The 21,115-nt window shown below is 42.8% G+C and overlaps 1 protein-coding gene across 8 annotated transcripts in view; it reads right to left on the bottom strand.

Moving 5' to 3' along the window:
* Positions 1-2,437: 2,437 nt before the first annotated feature.
* kiaa1549lb (KIAA1549-like b) overlaps positions 2,438-21,115 on the bottom strand; it is a 54,569-nt gene continuing 35,891 nt past the window's right edge. For 5 of the 8 annotated variants that reach the window (XM_076992491.1, XM_076992504.1, XM_076992505.1 and 2 more), the window contains 9 exons: positions 19,629-19,759; positions 18,519-18,643; positions 17,966-18,216; positions 15,559-15,691; positions 13,609-14,004; positions 13,371-13,465; positions 12,871-13,016; positions 5,086-5,237; positions 2,438-4,174 (listed from right to left, as the gene is read on the bottom strand). In XM_076992491.1, coding sequence (XP_076848606.1) covers positions 3,908-4,174; positions 5,086-5,237; positions 12,871-13,016; positions 13,371-13,465; positions 13,609-14,004; positions 15,559-15,691; positions 17,966-18,216; positions 18,519-18,643; positions 19,629-19,759 — 1,696 coding nt within the window. In that variant the 3' untranslated portion in view covers positions 2,438-3,907. Of the gene's footprint in view, positions 5,238-12,870; positions 13,017-13,370; positions 13,466-13,608; positions 14,005-15,558; positions 15,692-17,965; positions 18,217-18,518; positions 18,644-19,628; positions 19,760-21,115 lie in introns of all 8 variants that reach the window. The other 3 variants (XM_076992508.1, XM_076992507.1, XR_013125590.1) reach the window with 3 other exon arrangements.

The raw sequence follows: 21,115 nt of genomic DNA, 5'->3' as shown, positions 1-21,115 counted from the left end.
CACGCACAAGCGGCGAGGGTCAGCGCGGCGAAAATGACGTAATCGCAGCGTGCTGTCGATTCGCGAGCTCGTGCACCTCTCGAATTTTGTAACTTTGCGCGCGCCGCGCCTCAGCGCAATGAACAAAGTCATGTTTGCAGGGTTCATACACCTTTATAAGGTGGAATTAAAGCACTTGTACGTCACTTTCAAGGTCCATTTCAATATTTCCCAGCACTTTGGTATTTGACTTTGACATCCCTGCTCTAGCTTATTTCGACCATCTAAGCTTGAAGATGTTGTGCAAACTGTTAAAAAAAAATCTTAAAAATATTTGCCGATCATGCAAACACTTGAAAACTTTCTGTTGACTCTTAAAAACTTGTCTTCTGATTTCGTTGTGGCTTTTTGTTTGCTAGAACTTTTCCTTTCAGTTTTCTCCAGTTTTCAAGTGCCTTACTATACAGGAAAAGTCTTATTTTGTCTTTTCTTTCTTTTTTGCCGTTATAGAGGTTGTTGCAGCACACAATTCCAACAATGCTTATGAAGAATGTATTTAACTACGTATACGGCTTACTACATCGTCGTTTTTTCAAAAAACCCCTTTCACTCTTTAGCATTTTGGCTTTGACTTTCTACCTCATCCTAGCGTAAATACCGTTTTGGGTGTTTTTCAAAATTAGTTATTTTTGTAAATATAAAAAAAATGTGCTGTATTTTGTCAATTGTGATTTTTTACACCGCAATCGAAATTTGTCCTCCGCTTTAAACCCATCTGTGCAGTTAGAATACACACACACACACACACACACACACACACACACACACACACACTAGTGATTACTAGGGGGCTGTGGATCACACGTGCCCAGAGCGGTGGGCAGCCCTAGCGCGACGCCCGGGGAGCAGTTGGGGTTAGGTGCCTTGCTCAAGGGCACCTCAGTCATGGCCTCAGGTATGGGAATCGAACCCACGACCCTCCGGTCACAAGACCAGTTCCCTACCACCAGGCCATGATTGCCCAATTATATTAAAAAATGCCTACTTATTTGATACGCATTTAGCATTTATCTGAATATTTTCAGTTTATGTACATTATCCAACATAAAACTTTGACGTCCTTGCGAGCTCAAATTGGGGGCGTTGCTATGACCGACGTCATTGCGCAGATGCGTGTTTGAAGGGAAACACTCGCCATTCTTCTGCGGTTTGTGCGCACCTGAAAGCTGAAAGCTGCCTACAGCAGAGTCGCCGTTCGCCATGAACGCTAACGAGGTGGAGTTCTTCCCATCACTTTATGACCCCCGAAATGCCACAGGAGATGTTTGGGGATCTCTGTTTCGGAGCCACGCCAAAGGCGAAAGTGTTTTTAAACCGCAGCCATGGCCTGTCACGAAAACACTGGCGACTGCGGAATATCGACCGTTAGATTTTTACTCTCCACCGGCAGAGGGAGCGTCGCAGCCGTGGAGTGAGGCTGATGACATCTGTGAGCTGTCTGTCAGACTCAAAGAGATAGAGCTGCTTTACCAGCTAGGGGAGAATTTTGACGACATGAGATGTACGCAATGTTGGCATTTATTAACTATCAACATTACATCAATATAGTGTTTCTGATTGATTAATACTAGGCTGGTTAGCTACAGCCAAGTAAGTAGTCAGTGAGTTTATAAGCTGTATCAAGGCAGGATTTAGTTAGCTGTCCACCGGCATTTACATTTGATGAAAGCTGCAGCTAAATGTGTGTTTTTTAAATTACCACGTGATATATGTTTACGTTTTGTGTTTTCTGGTCTGCAGATTATTTCTTGAGCGCTGTTCAATATGAAAAGGAAAAAGAGGTGAGGGGTAAAAATGATATGTCATCACCGGAGAGAAAACCCTTTGTAATAAATCCGAATAAATGATGTCTGTAGCTTCCAACTTGCAATACGTTATTACGTTATATACACTAAAGAGAGAGAGAGAGATCTGAATGACCCCACCACCAACCAACAACCTTTTGTTCCCTCACAAATGGATGGCTCAATGGACATCTTTACCATTTATTTTATTAGATTCTTCTTTAGGTTTTGAATCAGTAGCGTGATGTGATACATTACACATAGATTCTCACCTACAAAGAAAAGAATTTCCATTTCCATCAGTAATTGGTGATTTCATTAGTAATGGTGATGACATCTATTTGCAAATTATCAGTTGCATATGCAAAACAGCAAACCATTTAAATGTAGTCTGGGTATCAGACTCTTAAGTTACAGATGATCTTACTAACCTGATTAGGTATTCAGAGTGTCTGTATCTAACAGTCTGGCACTGGGACTCTTAAAAGTTGGAAAAAGTGTTCTATTTATATATGAACTGTCAATGTAAGGATTAATGCATAAAATGTTATTAAAACTAGCTCAGGGCTGTTTTTTTTTTTTTTTTTTTTTTTTTTTTGAAGGGGGGTGGCTCTAACATACAACATGTTTTATATTAAACAGACCTTTATAACATTCTTCCCATTCATTTCAAGATATTTCTGTTGATAAGGAAAACAATTGAAAAAAAAGCGTATATTTAAAAACACATGGGAAGAGTAGAGGAGGGGTGATACACTAACATGCCTTCTGTCCGGTGCTGTTCCGTTTCTGTTCTTAAGTGGAAAAGTATAAAGCATGATGAACCAAATACTAACAAAACAAATATTCAAAGCAAATATGGAAGATCAATGACTTGCAACTACTAAATACTAAATTTAATACTAATGTTACATTGTTAAAGGTGTCCGTTAGTAAGTCCACTTCAATCAGCATACACATAAAAAAATAATAAAAACATCTAAAATAGATAACATACTTAATTTTACCATTTCATGAGATATGCAGATTGTTGCACTCAAAGATCCTGTCAAAACCTCTTGCTAACATTGACTTTCCATTGGCCCGTGATTAATAATAGCATTGTTCATTAGTCTTGTTAACATTGATGTCTTTCTGACCTTGACCGAAGATAAAGTGCATTTTTTACAGTACTACTAAAAATTACAGTACAGTTATTTCTGTGGATTTCTAGAACACATTCAAAACTGTTGAAGGAATACTAATATAATAAGAATTGTTCAACAAAATGGTAATATGTAGACCAAACAAAAGCCTACTTTAGTGTACATACAGTATAGAATATTAAAAGAAAGCCCTTATGCATAACTAAAAACTCATTCACTTGAAAATGAGCAAAAATCTGCATTTTGTAAATGCACATTTGTAAACTATTTTCTCTGAATTGGCTGTGTTTAGTCAGGGTTTAAAAAACTTGTCCCACAAATGACATAGCAATTTTGTTAGTTGGTTTGTTTTTCTTATTTTTTTATTTGCTAATTTATTTTTTATTGTCCAATGAGTTTTGCACTGGTTGAAATATCATAAAAACATTTTTTTTTTTTGCACAAATCATGTCCCCAGCTAGAAAGTAAGGTCTGGAAAATAATATGAGGCTAAAAAGGTGTCCCGCTTTTACAATATTAACAGTATCACTCAACAAATCTGCAGTGATGAAATGGAAACATAAAAAGTGGAAATTATTCTTTCTATACTGTTACTTATAACCTATCATTCTTATTCATTTGGAATTTGGATAACTGGTGACGATATTTCTGTTAATGTGGATCTTGTGACCAAAATTTCATCAGCAGTTTGTTCTGCTGTTAAACTAGGATGACAGTGAGAAAAGAGGGAAATCCAGCTTTATAAACATCAGGCAGGCTTTTCATAAAACACATAAACCTTTCAGTTGCAGGAATAGAAATGTCCAGTAGAATGCATGAGCATATGGTTCCTGTCTGTACAAAAGTCACAAATGCTGACATTTCAAGGCAGAACCCAAGTCCTGGATTCTTAATAGCACATAAGTGTGCAGTTTGTCCTCCAGATCACCAGAGGGAGCTCTAGACCTGGAACTCAAACATGTCAGCTTGCTTCTTAGCGAGCTTGGCCACCTCGTCCCTGATGGCCTTCACCAGAGCAGAAGTGGAGAGGCTGCTGAGGGGGGTGTCAGGGCTGATCAGGTCCCTAGCTTCAGCCAGACTCTGCTGGGAAGTGGCGGTGAACGGTCGCCCCTGAGGAGATATAGCCTGGCTGTGCTTCCAGAGGAGTGGGCTTCCTTGAGGGTAATGTGGGTGGGGGAAGGCTTCTGCATAGCCTGGCAAGGGCACCTGGAAGAGGAAGAGTTGCTATAACACTATATTACAACGTTATAGGAAACACCTCTCAACGTTCTTATATGGGGGGATGTTCTAAGAGTGTAAATGTCTAGAGTCTAAGTGTTTGTAATTGTATGCCCAATGACTTAGTTTAGTTAGTCAACAAAGGAAAGAAAATGCAAGCACACAAAGACACAACACTCAAAAAAAAAGATTGGTGTGTGATCAGTGCAAAAATGAACATTTGACATTTTATTCAAACAGACTGTTTGAATTCCGCAGTGGGCTGGGATTGATAAGACCATGAAATCAAAAAACACTGAAAAATTGTGACTGAGAAAATAAGTAAAATGTGTTCATTTGAAGAAATGTGACTACCCCGGTGTTTTGTTGTGTCCACTCAACGGCAGCGATAAATTCAGTTCAGCAAATGGTTTCTAAATGACACTGGTTCTGCAAAAAGACACTGCGTGAAGGCATTTTGGTTGAAACAGGCAGACACAAAACAAGGATAAGAAGAACATTCCAAACTGACAAGGAACCTTGTGCAAAAGAGCTGGAGGTCACATGGGTAGTAACAGACCCGACAAAATGCCCCTCGCCTTAAGAGGACGATGTGGAAAGATGCAGAGACATGACTGACCAACCAATCCTGACCCACTGGGCTGTGGTCCACAGTTTCTTCTAATGCTCCATGCCGCTCACAGGCAAACATGTTCTTATCAAATTTACACCAGGACAGTCAGGCTTGAAAAGCCGATGCATGTAAAGTGAGGAATGTTAAAACATACCTCACGTCATGCATCTGTACCACTCTACAGCAGTCCTAGATGAGCTCTTAGCACATAAACCAGGTTTGCGAAGCAGGATTGGGGGTCTGGGGTGTGAGACTATGGTGTACAGTGGTAGGGAGAGTTACTTACAGAGTCAGCCCACTGGGATGGCACGTCCTCCGGCTCAGGGGGGTAAGACATCCAGGAGGGGCTGTGGTAGGATGAAGGGGGTGTTGAAATGAAGTAGCCTGTGTATCCTGACCTGCTGGCTGGGATGGCGTACACAGCCGTCATGGGGTTTCCTGTACATTCGAAGAATTATTTCATTTAATGACTTATAGGAATATAGGAAATAAGGACTTCAAGAAACCTCATTGGAAATAAGAAAATACTTCACCCCATAAATATATAGAGCAGACCTGGGCAAACTATCTGGCCACATCCGGACCCGTCCCTGTCCGGCCCGCGAGAGGCCAATCATAAATTTAACAAATATCTATGTCGTGCGTGCAATACAACTGTGACGCTTTTATTTTGAAAGCGCTACGTTTTTGTTAATTCCGTGTGGATGTACGTGCTTGTGTGTGAGCTGTGCAAGAAACACTGTAGGTGATCAGCGACAAGTTAAGGCAAAATTTATACTTTTACGAGTGAACGTAGCGCGCGACTCCGCACCCCTCGCACGAACCTCCGCGAACGGCGGAACATTTACGTGACAAATTATAATTGTGAATTGTGTTCCAGGTTTGAAAAGTGCTGGAATGTTGGCTAAAGTACTTGAAAATGCTTGAAATTGTAACTGTATTTCGATTCACAACAAATAGCTGACTGAACAGGGGGTATTCCAGAAAGCGGATTCAGTGAAGAAACCGGGTAAGTAAACTCAGAGTTAACGAAAACTCAGGGTTTTCCGTTCCAGAAACCGAGCTTAGAGAGAACCTGAGTCAGCTGGGAAATATTGAAATGGACCTTGAAAGTGCTGTAGAAGTGCTTTAAAGCTAGGTTTAAGCCTGGTTTATACTTGACTCGGCGCGAGCAGCGCTGGGGCCCGCGCGGCGAAAATGACGTAATCGCGGTGGCTCTGCCCATGCGCGAGGGCCTCGCGCGCTGTTGATTCGCGAGGTCGTGCACCTCTCGAATTTTCTTTAAAGCACTTCTACGGCACTTTCAAGGTCAATATTTCCCAGTTGATTCAGGTTCTCTCTAAGCTCGGTTTCTGGAACGGAAAACCCTGAGTTGGAGTGGAATTAAAGCATTTGTACGTCACTTTCAAGGTCCATTTCAATATTTCCCAGCACGTTAAACTTAATTAAGTTAAATATTTATACATATATTTGAAATAATTCAAAGGAATTCGCTTTTTTATTACATTATTTAATGGTTGTTTAAAGTCTTCACGTTCTCTCATGTTTCGTCCTGGAATTACAAGAGGCTCGTATTTGTTAATGTAATACAAGAAAACTGTTCATTCAGATGGCTATTTGTTGTGAAACGAAGTAGTTACAATTTCAAACATTTTCAAGTATTTAGCCTAAATTCCAGCACTTTTCAAATCTGAAACAAAAAGCAACATTAAAATTGGTCAGGTAAATGTTCCTTCCATTGTTTTTGAGGGGTGTTTCTTTATACTAACACACATCGTTTCGGAGAACACTACACAGAATGTGACGTGGCAAGTATAAACGCCTCCACCGTTTGCGGAAGTTCATGCGAGGTGGGCGGGGCCACCGTTATGACGTCATTTTCGTTTTTGTGGCCCTCTGACTCAATTCAGGTTTCTCATGTGGCCCCTTGTAAAAATTAATTGCCCACCCCTGATATAGAGTATGGGATTACAGTAATTCAGCCCTGTAAGCATAACTACTCTATAAAACAGTTAGTGCAGCAATTTTAACTGCATCCAGACAAAGTGGTTAACCCCCTTTTATGGTGTGATTTTTGTTTCAATAGTTCCACAAAAGCAAAAGTAAATCCAAGAGCAGAAAGTATATGTTATGAATGCAAAACAGAAAAAAATTAGGGGTGGGACGCGATCAAAAAAATTAATCGAATTAATCGGAAGCTTTGTAATTAATTAATCGAAATTAATCGCATTTTAATCGCATTTCAGTATTTAACATGAGAAATATTCATTTAAGTTTGAATGATGAATGAATCAATGAACATAATCATAAACTTCAACATCTTGTTTATTTTTCCACCAGTCTACTACGAAGACCAATATATGTGTAGTGTGCAGAAAACAGTTCAGAACATTGGAAATTCTGACCAAAAATGTTGTTTAATTTAGGGAGTTTTGCTCAGGATATTGGAAGAATTGAAGTAAATCAGAAGATGTTTTTAATACCATTTTAGATGGTAGACTTTCTTTAATTTCCCAGGCCTCTGCCACAGGCATCTCCATAGTGCCTAGAAGTGGTCTTCTGCATGCTCAAAGCAAATGACTGGATCTTCATCATCTATAGATTCATCATCTATAATATGAGCTGTCACACCAAGATCATTCTTGTTGCTAACAGAGGTCCAGTGATCCCCAGTCAGAGCCACATTTGTGGCAGTCTTCACAATAACCTGTTTTAATTCTTTCCTCATCATACAGCTGCTGGATTTTCTTCGACATTGTCTTTCTGGGGTGAGTTTCCCAAAACGTTCTTACGTACGAGGTTAAGAAGTACTTGGCGCTAAGAACGTTTTGGGAAACTCACCCCTGGACGGTAGTTCGTAACTTGCATCAGTTGACGCAATTCGCAGCGCTTCTTGTAAGCATTTATCTTCGACCACAGGGAGCGGACAACACAAATAATGTGACGCGTCATGTATAAACGCGTGCGGAGTCGCGCGCCATTCGCAAAAGTTTAATCCAGTCTTAATGGTCCAATGAAGGTAATTTAAAAACCAGGACGTTTCCTCACAGGATGTGAATTACGGACGTTTGGTCACCCTATCGTACTAGGAATACATTTAGCAGCTAAGTTACCATTACTGACCTGCGCGTTAAGCTGGGCGTACACTGTGCGATTTTTGGCCAATTTTCAGCCGATTTTTCACTCGTTTCGGCTCAATCGCGTGTCGTGCATACCTATAGTTTACACAGGTAAACGAGGAACGATTCACACCTCACGACCAACTCCCGATCAGAAATCGCAGCGACGCAAGAACATCAAACATGTTTGAAATTCAAATCGCTCCTCGTGAGAGTATCGCACTGTTGAAGCAGCTTCATGAGCCGACTCTCCCTGCGATTTAGTCGTACAGTTTGAGCTGGAGCTGAGTACACGATTTAAAATATCGTAGTGTACCCCCAGCTTTAGCCCCAACATGTTTTGCGTTGGTGTGGTAACGAAGGGTGGAAGTGCTCCTGTGATAAGCGAACTCCTTCCTACATAAAGTGCAAATAACACTATTTTTGTTTGTACTTCCATCTGGAAGTTTCTTATATTTAAATTTCCCATCCACCAGCGTAGCCTCTTCAGTCATCTCCATCATGATCTTATTGTGCGTCCATATAATCTGTATGCCCGGAACTCGCGCACTGAGAAACATTCCACGGTGCAAAAGTGTCTCGTCCGTTAAATGCGTTAAAATGCGTTAATTTTTTTAGTGCGTTAATTTTCCTGTAATTAATTAATCGAAATTAACGCGTTAAAGTCCCACCACTAAAAAAAATATATCAAAAGTATATTTTTTTATATAATTGGTTATTTGAAACTTATTCGTTTGCATTTTGACAAGTTTTTGGTTCCATTGTTTTTGTTTTTTTGGATTTTCCCAGTAAGGTCTTTTGCTTCTGGAATCTCTCTTTGCTTCTGCTTCGTTTTTTGCTTCTGACTTTTGGAACACATTTCACGTGTGGGAGGGTCTTAGATGAAGGCGTTCCTCTGCAATCTCCATTGGTCACTGATTCCGGACTGACACAGAGCTCTGGGACCAAGCCACGCCCACCCCACCAGCTTCACCGCGTTTGAAACCGCGGTGGTTCTGTTTCACAGCAGCATGTAAACTGAGTTTTACCATTAAAGTTTATACGAAGTTTATAATTAATTGCTAAATGGTCTGTAGATATTGCAAATGTATACTGTATAATAACTACATTAAGCATGCTCACCAGCACGAGCTTTTTAAAATTTTAGTGAACTGGATGGAGAGAACATTGATGTGTGGAAGAAATATGAGTATTTGCAATATCTGGTATGGCGACGGACGGGGGGTGGGGGGCAGCTGGTGTACGAGAGGTGATGCCAAATATAGTAAAATTCATAATAGTAAAAAATACCAAAATTAAAGCCAAATACCAAAATTAAAGCAATACTGAAAAGTGGCCACCCTATATACAACCAGCTTTGTTCACTCACAGTTTTTCAGTGTTCTGCAGGTACCACACACAAACACACATCACATGCATCTTGTGCTGTCCATATTTTATTAAGAAGTGAACAATATTCATTGAACCATTGAACATAGAGATACTAAACATAAAACATGTCAGACATGACATTCAGACACTGTCCGACTCAGAGATAAAAACAAAAATATTTTAACTTGGAGGGGTGGGAGTAAGAAGAGTAGTCCATTAAAACGCAGAGTGCGGATTAGTTTCCTTCTCACTTTAGACCCGCGGGGACGCTAGCGAATGATCCAGGAGGAGCGAGTAACTAGTCGCTACTATTGTGAATGTAGCAAAACGGTGACAGAAGCTACAGCAGCGATTAAATTAAACATAATTTAAAGGCTAGCTTTAAACACGCTCTTCCCTGTTGACTTCTCTCACGGTAATGTCGCGCTGAAAAATATTGACCTGTCTTGTCAATATATGGAGCCAGATCCGTAAACGCGAGCCGCTTTCGCCATTCCAGATGGCTCAGTCAAAACCATTACATCTTAATGAACCAATAAATAACATCAGCGGCAAAAATGAGTGTAAAAATTAGCAGGGTTCATCATTTAGAACTACAAAAAAATTTTGCTTCTTATTTTACTATCTACCTATTTTTCATAAGAGTTTGTTTTACCGCAAAATATGAAAACTTCAAAACGGCGAATTTCGCCGCAAGGTGACAGATTTTCATGCCTGCATCCAGTTCACTAAAATTTTTAAAAGCTCGCGCTGGTGAAGTGTGCTAAATATTAACTGCCATGCTTAATGTAGTTATTATACAGTGTACATTTGCAATATCTACAGACCATTTACCAATTAATTATAACCTTTGTATAAACTTTTATGGTAAAACTTAGTTTACATGCTACTGTGAAACAGAACCACCGCGTTCCGCCATGTTTGAAAACGCTGGTGGGGTGGGCGTGGCTTGGTCCCAGAGCTCTGTGTCAGTCCGGAATCAGTGACCAATGGAGATTGCAGAGGAACGCCTTCATCTAAGACCCTCCCACACGTGAAATGTGTTCCAAAAGTCAGAAGCAAAAAACGAAGCAGAAGCAAAGAGAGATTCCAGAAGCAAAATACCTTACTGGTGTGGTAGGGCTGTACTGTTTGCGAGCTTTTAATCTGTGAATGGAGTTGTCCGATGGTAATTTAATTCTATTTAAAATATTCTACAATTTTAATTATAGCCATCACGTGATCCGGCAGCGAGGTTAAATGGCCCAGGTGCGCGCGTGTGTGACGTCTGTTTTCTGGTCTCCAGGAGTGTGTTTGAATATAGCGTATCACGGCTGAAAGTTCAAGGTGCTTGGATGTGGTAGATCTAAGCTATTTATTCGAACGGAAACCGGTCTCCAGCCGGATTATTAGTGAGTGGCTGCAGTAGACACCTTGAGCATCATTTCGGTCACATAGAAGTCCGCTTCTGTCCGGACGATCGTTCCGGGGACCAGTCGACTACAATGTCCGGAGTAGGTGAAGCGCAGTGGAGTAGCGTCGTACCTGGACCACCAACAGGCCAAGCGCGCACCTTTCACAGGTGTTTTAATTGAGGACCAAGGCTGGGCTCGTGCAGGCCACTGTTTTTCCACCATTGTATTTATACGTGAATATCTAGAGTAGGAGGAACTATTTGTATCCGCTTGAGTAGCATTGGTTTTTTAAAATAAACATTTTTCTTAATTGTTTTTTTGTGTGTACTAATACTCGGCTGTTATCCACGGGCGTGCGGCATCAGATTACAATACCCTGTTGTCAGTTATTGGTGTTTTTATTGCCCAGCTGTGCGTGTTCTAAGTTATATGAAGCCTGCAACTTATGCTAGCTTTGGTTTTTCTTGGGTTTGAGTGTTTTACATGGGTTTTACTGTGTTAGGTTTATTTTGGCTTTAAGCTTTCGTGTCGTGATATTTTCTTGTGTATGCACAGCTAGTGCAGTATGTTCATATAGCGACATCATAGGCAAAGCAATCTTATTGACCATTACTGACGAGAAAGCGGTGAATTTATCTGATTGCCCACGCGCCGGTGTATAAATACTGGCTTTATGTACCTTTTTAGTTTGATGTTTTATGTCTTAGCATAATATTTTAATACTTGTTACTAAATAAAATCTTTGACGTGTGGAACAGCTTGCCTACTCATTTATTTGGGTATCTGTGGTGTGGGAACCTCCCCCCGGTCACACTGGGAAAATCCAAAAAAACAAAAACAATGGAACCAAAAACTTGTCAAAATGCAAACGAAAATAAGTTTCAAATAACCAATTATATAAAAAATATATACTTTTGATATATTTTTTTCTGTTTTGCATTCATTACATATATTTTCTGCTCTTGGATTTACTTTTGCTTTTGTGGAACTATTGAAACAAAAATCACTCCATACCCTTTGCCCCTGAAAACTGAGCTTATAAGCATGGTACTTTTTTCAAATCTATCAGAACAGATTTCTAAACTAAACAGTGAATAGAAAACTCCTTTAACAGATTCAGATGGAATTTTATATCTATGCTGTGTTCATAGAAATAAAATCCACTCATGCTATAGTCTAAAGCACATATGTCAAAGTCAAGGCCCGCGGGCCAGATCCGGCCCTCGAATTGATTATCTATGGCCCCCTGGATGATATTTAATTACTATTAGAACTGGCCCGCAGGCCACAGCCGCCCGCTGGTGTTTTGCACGCACAAACACTACATTCCCCACAATGCAACGGTAGCCCGCGAAGTCACTGCAGTGCACACAAGCGGTGAGGGTCCGCTCTGCGAAAATGACGTAATCGCAGTGGCTCCGCCCGTGGGCGAGGGCGTCGCGTGCTGTCGATTTGCGAGGTCGTGCACCTCTCGAATTTTGTAACTTTGCGCGCACCAGCACGTTAAACTTAATTAAGTTAAATATTTATACATCTATTCGAAATGATTCGAAATAATTCGCTTTTTATTCACATTATTTAATGGTTGTTTATTTTCAAAACGCCCAATCTTAACGTCTTCACGTTCTCTCATGTTTCGTCCATGGAATTTCGTCCTGGAATAGATATTTGTTGTGAAACAAAGTAATTACAATTTCAAGCATTTTCAAGTACTTTAGCCTAAATTCCAGCACTTTTCAAACCTTTATTACTTTATTCATTTAATGTACCTTACAGAACATGTTTTCTTTGAAGGAAGTTTGTTTTTATCTGTTTGCTTGTTGAAAAATGTTTTCACTTGAAATTACTGACAGATCCATAAGAAAATATTGCTTTATTCATTTAAGCATTAAATAATAAACACTGTGTTAGGTCTTGGTTCAATAGGCTATGTGCAATCATTTCAATATGTTTTAATAAACATTGAACCAGTCCGGCCCTTGGCTTGTAGCAAATTTGGTTTTTTGGCCCTCGGTGCATTTGACTTTGACATCCCTGGTCTAAAGCAATTAAGTAACAGCTATTTGGTTTAAAAAGATCTTTAAAAGATGTAAACAATCATGTAAATGAGCAATAAATTAAATGCTGTTAATCTAGCATTTCAGCATCCACCCAAGTCACATATCTTTAAAACACATACACACAGACCTGAGTGATTGGATGCCGATTCAGAGGTGACAGGTGGGAGCGGTGCCCTGCTGACTGGCACATAGGGGTTGCTTTCATGCTGACTCTGTATGTCTTGAACTGATGATTCAGAACTGCGAACCTTTGGACCCAGATCAGATGAGGACCTGGAGAAAATCGAATTATCAGAAATGCACCGACTGATGTTCACCACTAGATGGCAAACTAACTAACTAACTGGCAACGTAAATCTTTTGTGACAGCCAGTATTCCTCAGCACTGCCAATAATGATGATAGCCTGTGTAGTTGTAACAATGAAAAAAAATGCCATATGTCACATTTCCAGTGAGAATATGTCATACATCAGTTTGTGAATGCGAGGAATTTGGGTGATGAATGTGAGACTAGTGTCCATCTCTCCTAAGAAAAGTAGGCATATGAAGGTTTTGAGTTTGTGTGTGTGTAGCGTGTCTCTCTGATCATGCCTGCCAGTGAGTGTCCTGACCTGCACTCATCTCACCTTCGCAGGGAGCTCCCAGGAGGGGGGCCTGTCCTGGGCGGGATGGGTGGAGGGGAACCCAAGGGCATCTCGGGCAGCTGGGTGAATCTGAACGTCTACCAAGTGAAATGTGCATGACAGGCTTTAGAAGGCACACTTACCAAGGCCTGACTCATAGCTGAAACAACAGAAGCACCATTAGCTCTAAAGACCGATGTAATGGCCGCCAGATGATATTCATCAAGACCCGTGAGCTTACTGGTTTGGTGAGGCTGCACTGATAGTGGTCCTGCCCGTATGCAGGGACCCACTGGAGGCCTCCTCGACCTCGACTCATGGTCCCAGGGGCACTGGTCACCACCTCGGGGTAGGGAAGTGGGGGTCCAGGGCTGTACGGGCCCAGCTGCTGATGCTGATGGTAGGGGTGATGGTGCGGGTGGTACTGGCGCCGCCTGCCTGATGTGGAGTGGCTCGCTGACGCTAGACTGAAGGCCTCCTCCAAAAGCAAATGCATCTGCTGACGGACCTCATCGATGGAGGGCTGCGAGCTCAGCGTGGATGTCTCGGAGTGACCTTTGACCTGGCGTCCATAGCCGTAGTGGCGGCGTGCTGCCAGCCGGTCCACGTCTGTCTCTTCGACGAGCTCTGGCTCTGTCTAAAATTTAAAATACTTTAGAATTAGATTGTCGGGGGTGGTGGTGCTTCATGATTCAGAGGTTCAGAAGCAAACAGCCGAGCAGGTAGGAAAATGAGGAGTGGGGAAAAAAATGACAATACAAACATCTGCTATTAAATGAAAAATAAACTGAAAATCAATGCTACAAATGGAAATGTGTGAAAACTTGAACCTCTACCTGCATAACCCTAATCCCAACATTGGATGGAGGAGGAGATTATTCAAAGACAATATAACAACTTCTTAGCATAAGGTCCCCTGGCTCTGGAAATATTTAGCAGCTAATAATCAAAGACCCGAATGCACTCATAACCATTGTTAAATAATTTTTTACTATAACTGATTTAATTTTGGAGTGCCTAAAATTAAGTGATAAAAATGGTTTAATATGACCGAGATGTGTGCACAGAGAAAGCTGGTTTATAATGTCTGTCATTTGCTGCTTCTCAGAGCTTTTGCTTAAACAGCATGGCAGAGGTTGTGTTTATTCATCACTTTCCTGTACTCCAATTCCCATGATTAATAGCGTTGAATGGGCTCGTAAAGGCCCAGGCGCACCACTGCAAGCACATGTCCAAATGGCTCTAATGTTCAGAACAACAGTACCACAGTTCCGTCCATCTCTCTCTCTCTCTCTCTCTCTCTCTCTCTCTCTCTCTCTCTATCTCTCTCTCTGTTCTCTCTCTGTTCTCTCTCTCTCTGTTCTCTCATGTCCTACTTCCTGTGTGAGAGCAGTAGGCAGACCATAGACATTGTGAATTAGGCCTCATAATAAATCAGGCCTCCACCCCAACCATCTTCACCTAATAAAACCAGCCCAATGGTCTGCATTTCTCTCCCCAGGGGTAATGAATTTTTATTCTGACAAATAGAACGTATGTCCAGCTTCCTAACTGCAACATGGTGAGACCATTCTTCACACTATTAGGAAGAGAGGCATGTGTCTCCCATTACAACAAATAGTCACGTTTAAGAACGATTACTGCAAAATAGCAGCAGGTGAATTGTCATCATGGGTAACTCTGTTGATAACACCAGTTGATTTTATGTACAGTAAATCCTGTGACCGTGTTGTGATAAAGTATGAATAAAACATTTTGTCAAGATATTGTTTGATTTTTCTTGGGCACATTAGTAAATTGACCCACTGCTTTGAGCTGTTCCTTCATACATCTGCAGTCCAAAAGCACCCACAAGAGTGTGCCCTTGTTTCCATAGTGATAGTGAGATTCAAACACTCAAAAAGAGGAGGGAAAATCATTAGTTTCACAAAACATCAACTAGCATTCTGCTATTTCTTGTTCTTATGACGTCTTTCCACAGGGAAGGATGATCTTCAGGTCGTTCAGTCGTGACTTCTCATCGACAAAACCAGCACGTTTATTTTACCCAGACTGTGAACGCCCATTATTGAAAACAAAGTTCTGGTTATGCAGATGGCTGGCAGCCACTGCGTATGGTGGTACAGTGTGTATGGCGGTACGGTGTGTACGCCACATGGGTGTGTGGAGCTCCCAGGACGATGATACTCACGTCATAACCGCTGTTGCGAATTCCCTTCCTGGGTCTCTCTCTCATGACCAGCAGGTCCATCTCAGTTCCACCCGGGCTGGGGCTGTTCAGGGACTGTCTGCTGCGATACGCTGGAGATGTTGCCTGAGAGTGTCTGCCACATACACACACACACACACACACACACACACACACACACTCACGCACGCATGCACACACACACACACACACACACGCAAGCACGCACGCACGCACACACACACACACAAAGCCATAGGGTTGAACCATGTGTAATCTTGAGTGGCTTGTTAGACAACCATAATATGGATTTGATCTGAAGCACCGAGCCTGGCTGTTGTACAGGGAGGGGGTGGGGTAGCAGTGGCAGGTCCACTGAGATGGGGCAGCAGGCGGCGCTGATAAGAAACCCTTTATTAAGCACAATGTGAGAAGAGTGCTGTGTAGCCACACTTCAGATGTGAGGAGGGGGCCTGCACTAAGGAAGCCCCCTGCCACCACGCACAAACAATGACCACAGATGACTCCCCTCACAATTCAGAAGGGGCTTCAGGAAGCACCTGAGCTAGCATGACGCAGGACATACAGCACAGTACAGGTGTAGAGGCACACTTAGCTCAGTCAGAGCAGAGAGAGAGAGAGAGAGAGAGAGACCTGAGAGAGACCAGAGAACCTGGAGGTGCAGAAATGGCAACTGGCAACAATACAGATAAGGTCCTCCCAGCATGTTCCTGTGGACAACGAGAAAACAACTTTTGCATTGGAATCCATGAACACGTCCAGATCTTCCTGGGGTGAGGAGACCATTATTACCAATTACAAAGAGAGCTGATCGGTTTATTCCTTGTAGCAAAAATAAAGTCAGGTGACTAAACTGAGACAAAATGCCAGAGCACTGCATTTGTCACCAAAGCAAATGTGATCTGGGTCAGTCAGCAGCTCCTGCACATACAGCAGTGGAGATGTGATACAGTGGCAGCTCTCCATATCTCTCTCTCTCTCTCTCTCTCTCTCTCTCTCTCTCTCTCTCTCTCTCCCTCTCTCTCTCTCTCTCCACCTCTCTCCCTCTTTCTCTCTCTCTCTCTCACACTCTCTGTAATCTTCTCTCTCCTCCTCCCTCCCTCCCCCTCCCTTCCTCTCTCTCTCCCTCCCTCTCTTCCCCATCGTCTGCTATTTTAGTCAGCTTTGCTTCATTCCATTCTTTGGGAATTGTATTGGGCAGACTTAAGTGTAATATATTAAGGATGATCTAGTCAGTAGTATTCTGAGATTGCTGACTGCCTATGCTGATCAGAGCAATATCTTCACTTCTATAGCTTTCTGTCTAGATGAATTTGGATGTGAAGACAACCATAAAGTAAAATAATAATGATGACAAGATGTATACTCCAATATTTGCAGTGGTAGATGTTGAAACTTTTCATGTGTTGTATTCTATTATATTAATATATATATTTTTTCTGGGTGTTCGTTAAAACATCTTGCAGGGACTTAACTGCAGTTGGTGTAATACTGCTACACACACTCAACCCACACCCCATACACACACACACTCACGCACGCATGCACACACACACACACACACACACGCAAGCACGCACGCACGCACACACACACACACACAAAGCCATAGGGTTGAACCATGTGTAATCTTGAGTGGCTTGTTAGACAACCATAATATGGATTTGATCTGAAGCACCGAGCCTGGCTGTTGTACAGGGAGGGGGTGGGGTAGCAGTGGCAGGTCCACTGAGATGGGGCAGCAGGCGGCGCTGATAAGAAACCCTTTATTAAGCACAATGTGAGAAGAGTGCTGTGTAGCCACACTTCAGATGTGAGGAGGGGGCCTGCACTAAGGAAGCCCCCTGCCACCACGCACAAACAATGACCACAGATGACTCCCCTCACAATTCAGAAGGGGCTTCAGGAAGCACCTGAGCTAGCATGACGCAGGACATACAGCACAGTACAGGTGTAGAGGCACACTTAGCTCAGTCAGAGCAGAGAGAGAGAGAGAGAGAGAGAGACCTGAGAGAGACCAGAGAACCTGGAGGTGCAGAAATGGCAACTGGCAACAATACAGATAAGACACACACACACACACACACACACACACACACACACACACACACACACACACACACACACACACACACACACATACCCCATACACACACACACACACACACACACACACATATATATATACACACACACCCCATACACACACACACACACACACACATGCACACACACACACACGCACACACACACACACGCACACACACACACACATATACACACATACACACACACACACACACACACACACATATGTACACACACCCCATACACACATACTCAGGTTAAAAGTAGATGCGCACCACCATGCACACACACACCCACTGACCTCCTGTGAGACTTGACATACGTGGAGCTCCTGTCGTCGTAGTCGTCCGGGGCTCGTCCGGGCGGGTGTGCGGCGGGGCCCGGTGGGCGGTGCGCCCTGTCTGACCCGTGTCTGGCTCTCTCACTTAGACCCTTGGAGCTTCCGCCCCCCTCGGCTGATGGGAAGTCATAGTAGCCTTTCCTCTTGGCCTTCAGCCTCAGCTTGTTCCTGTAGTGCTCAATGTCTGACTTCTGCTTCAGAGCCAAGCTCACCTGAGGAGACGCAGAGAGAGCGAGAGAGGTAGAGAGAGAGGAAGAGAGTTAGAGAGAGCACAAGAAGGAGCAGGGAAGAAGCGGCTGGTTTTACTGAAAGCACACATAAATGGGAAAAAAAGTATGCAAAGTGTTGATTTCCCATTGGTCAACTAATTATACTCACACAGGGAAAATGTGCCATGCCACTCTTAAAGGCCTCATTTAACTGAATGAGCCCAGAATAGGTGTCTGTTCTAATAAGATTTCCTGCGATACATGTGAGGTTTTAACTGTGTGGCTGTGTGTGTGGGATCACGTACCTCCCCACTGAGGTTAGCGGAGTCCTGACTCTGGTCAGAAGAGGCGTGGTGGGAGTATGTAGGTGGGGCTGCAATTGGTTTTATGGGGATGAGCTGGAGTGATCCTGAAGAGGTGTCATATGGATCTACCAACCACCACACCCCCAACACACACACACACACACACCATCTTCTGTATGAGACAGCATGGACCATCACAGAGCAAACTCACAGGTCAGCTACTGAATCCCTCACTCAGGATACCTGTAGTCTGCAATCTTGATTTAACAACACTAGCTCATTTATTTACACTTATTACGTAATGTAATAATCATTATAATGTATAAATAAATGTTTGGATTTTCCTCCATTTGCAAATGCTGAATAAATGAATCAACCCCTAATTAAGTCTACAGGTTAGACGTGTGAAAGGTGAAGTGACATGTGTTCTTTGTTTGTCATTGTTCCACCAGTGTTGCATGTGTGAGGTCAAATCTAGCCTGCCACACAGGGCAGGGACATATGGCAGCATATGGCTGTGATGATGTGTTGCTCAGGTTCCCTGCAAAACTAAACCAGCATGAGTGAGAACTCTGCAAGAGAGATAATTATGTGTGAGGGAAGCATCTGGGTTTGTTTGAGCACACGTGTTTGTCTGCTCTTGTGCTGGTACATGTTTGCTTGTGCACCTGTAAACCTACAGTACACTGCATGTGTATTTATGTCAGCATACATGACAAACACACATACAGAATACACATACACGTATGTCTGCATAGGTCCCTAAGCAATTAGAGGTATGTAAGACTTGGTGTATGCAGTTTGTGTGAGTGTGTGTGTGTGTGTGTGTGTGTGTATAACACAGCAGGCCTAGCGACAGACTGAATCATGTCAGCGGAGAGGAAGTGTCTCATGAATACTGATGCAGTGTAGTCCTGATGCTCGTACTAGGAGGGGCCCTTCACAGCCGCAAACTCCCCCAACCTGGCCTCGCCCAGCACTGACTCCTTAGAGAAACACAGACGAACCAAGGGGCACTGGGCGGCTTGCACACAGTCACTCCAACTCCCAGAATGCCCAGCTGCCGGGCACGTGTGGGGGAGGGGCTTAAGGAGGTGGGCCGTCTCTCACCACTGCGCTTGCTGCTCTCCTCCTTTGCCAGTTTCTGCTGCGCTGTCACTTTCTGTGTCGCCGAGCCTCGGCCTGAGATGCCCTTCACCGATTCGCTGCTGATGACGGAACCTTCCTCGCTCGGCAACCTGCTGTGGGTAACCATAGCAACAAGGAGCAGCGGTGAGCCTGAGCGCATGTGTGAGCCGGCACGGCTGGTTATGTCATACGCTCGCTCTTTGTCTGCACTCTCTCACTCTTTCTCTCTCTACCCCTCTCTCACCCTTCTTCTCTCTGTCTCATTTCTCTCTCTCCCTCTGTCTGTCTCTCTCTTTGTCTCCCTCCCTCTCTCCTTCTCTCTCCCTCCCTCTCTCTCTCTCCCTCTGTCTTCTGGTTACACCTGCTCTACCAGGGCCTGCTGTGATGTTTGGCCACTCTGCAGGTCTCTCAGCACTGCCGGTCAGCCTGGCACTGAACAGGCTCCCAAACACACCGACACTGGCATGTGCCACTTCCTGTAGAATAAACAATGAAACTGTGTTTTACCCTGAGGTTCATCCTGATATAAAAGGTACTCGTGTACCTTTGGAAATTGGGGAAATTAGTGCAACCTTAGAAAGTACAACTTGATAAACAATGAATGAAGAGGAATGTGTGAAGTGAAGGTCTCTGATCTGTCTGAGTTTGCTGTTCATATCATATAATAAATGTATTTTTATCTTTTTAATGGCTGGTTGTTTATTTATTGTCTTCGTTTGCATATTCATGTTTTTTTTTTCCTTTTGGGGATGAGTTATCATCCTCTTGAATAAGACTGGACTGTATAAATGTGGGAATGGATGGATTCTATAGTGAATTCACATATAGTGAATGATGTGTAGAAGTAGTGGCTTCACTACTTCTGTTCCAGGAACGGGGTCCATGGCAACGAGTAAAAAATGGGTCCCAACTGACTAGAACAGAGTGCTCTGATATTATTGACCTTGGGTCAATCAGAACCAATGACTGATTTTAATATGGCAGCACTATAAAAATAATGATTTGAGATCAGTCATAATATGGATAGGTATATTGCTTTGGAGTCACTCTAATAAATATATGGTTCAATTCTTGGTTGGGTGGCTAGGCTCCGATGAGTGATTCCCTTTTTAAGTTTAGCCTGTAAATCCTTTGCTTTTAATCTTATGCCCCAAAAGTTGAGCTATATGTGTATCATTCACCATCTCTGGGCCTTGGCTTCATTAGGAAAGCTATGAAAAGGAAGGGGATATGTGTCCTAGGATGGACTGACGTCCTGTCCAGGGATCCTGCCATGTGCCCTGTGGATGAATGGATGAATTTATGGATGGATGGATGAATGGATGGATGGATGAAAGGATGAATGGATGGATGAAGGGCATATGAACAACATCATGTGGTTCCTTTCCATTTGCTTGCCAACTTGACAGATATGTTTTATGGACCTGGTGGCCTGCAGCTTTACATCAATTCAGGTTTCAGAAAATAAT

The sequence above is a fragment of the Brachyhypopomus gauderio genome, chromosome 2 (assembly GCF_052324685.1).
Source record: "Brachyhypopomus gauderio isolate BG-103 chromosome 2, BGAUD_0.2, whole genome shotgun sequence".
Classification (NCBI taxonomy): Eukaryota; Metazoa; Chordata; class Actinopteri; order Gymnotiformes; family Hypopomidae; genus Brachyhypopomus; species Brachyhypopomus gauderio.
Note: the sequence above shows the minus strand (reverse complement) of the source record. Positions and strands in the feature narration are given on the sequence as shown.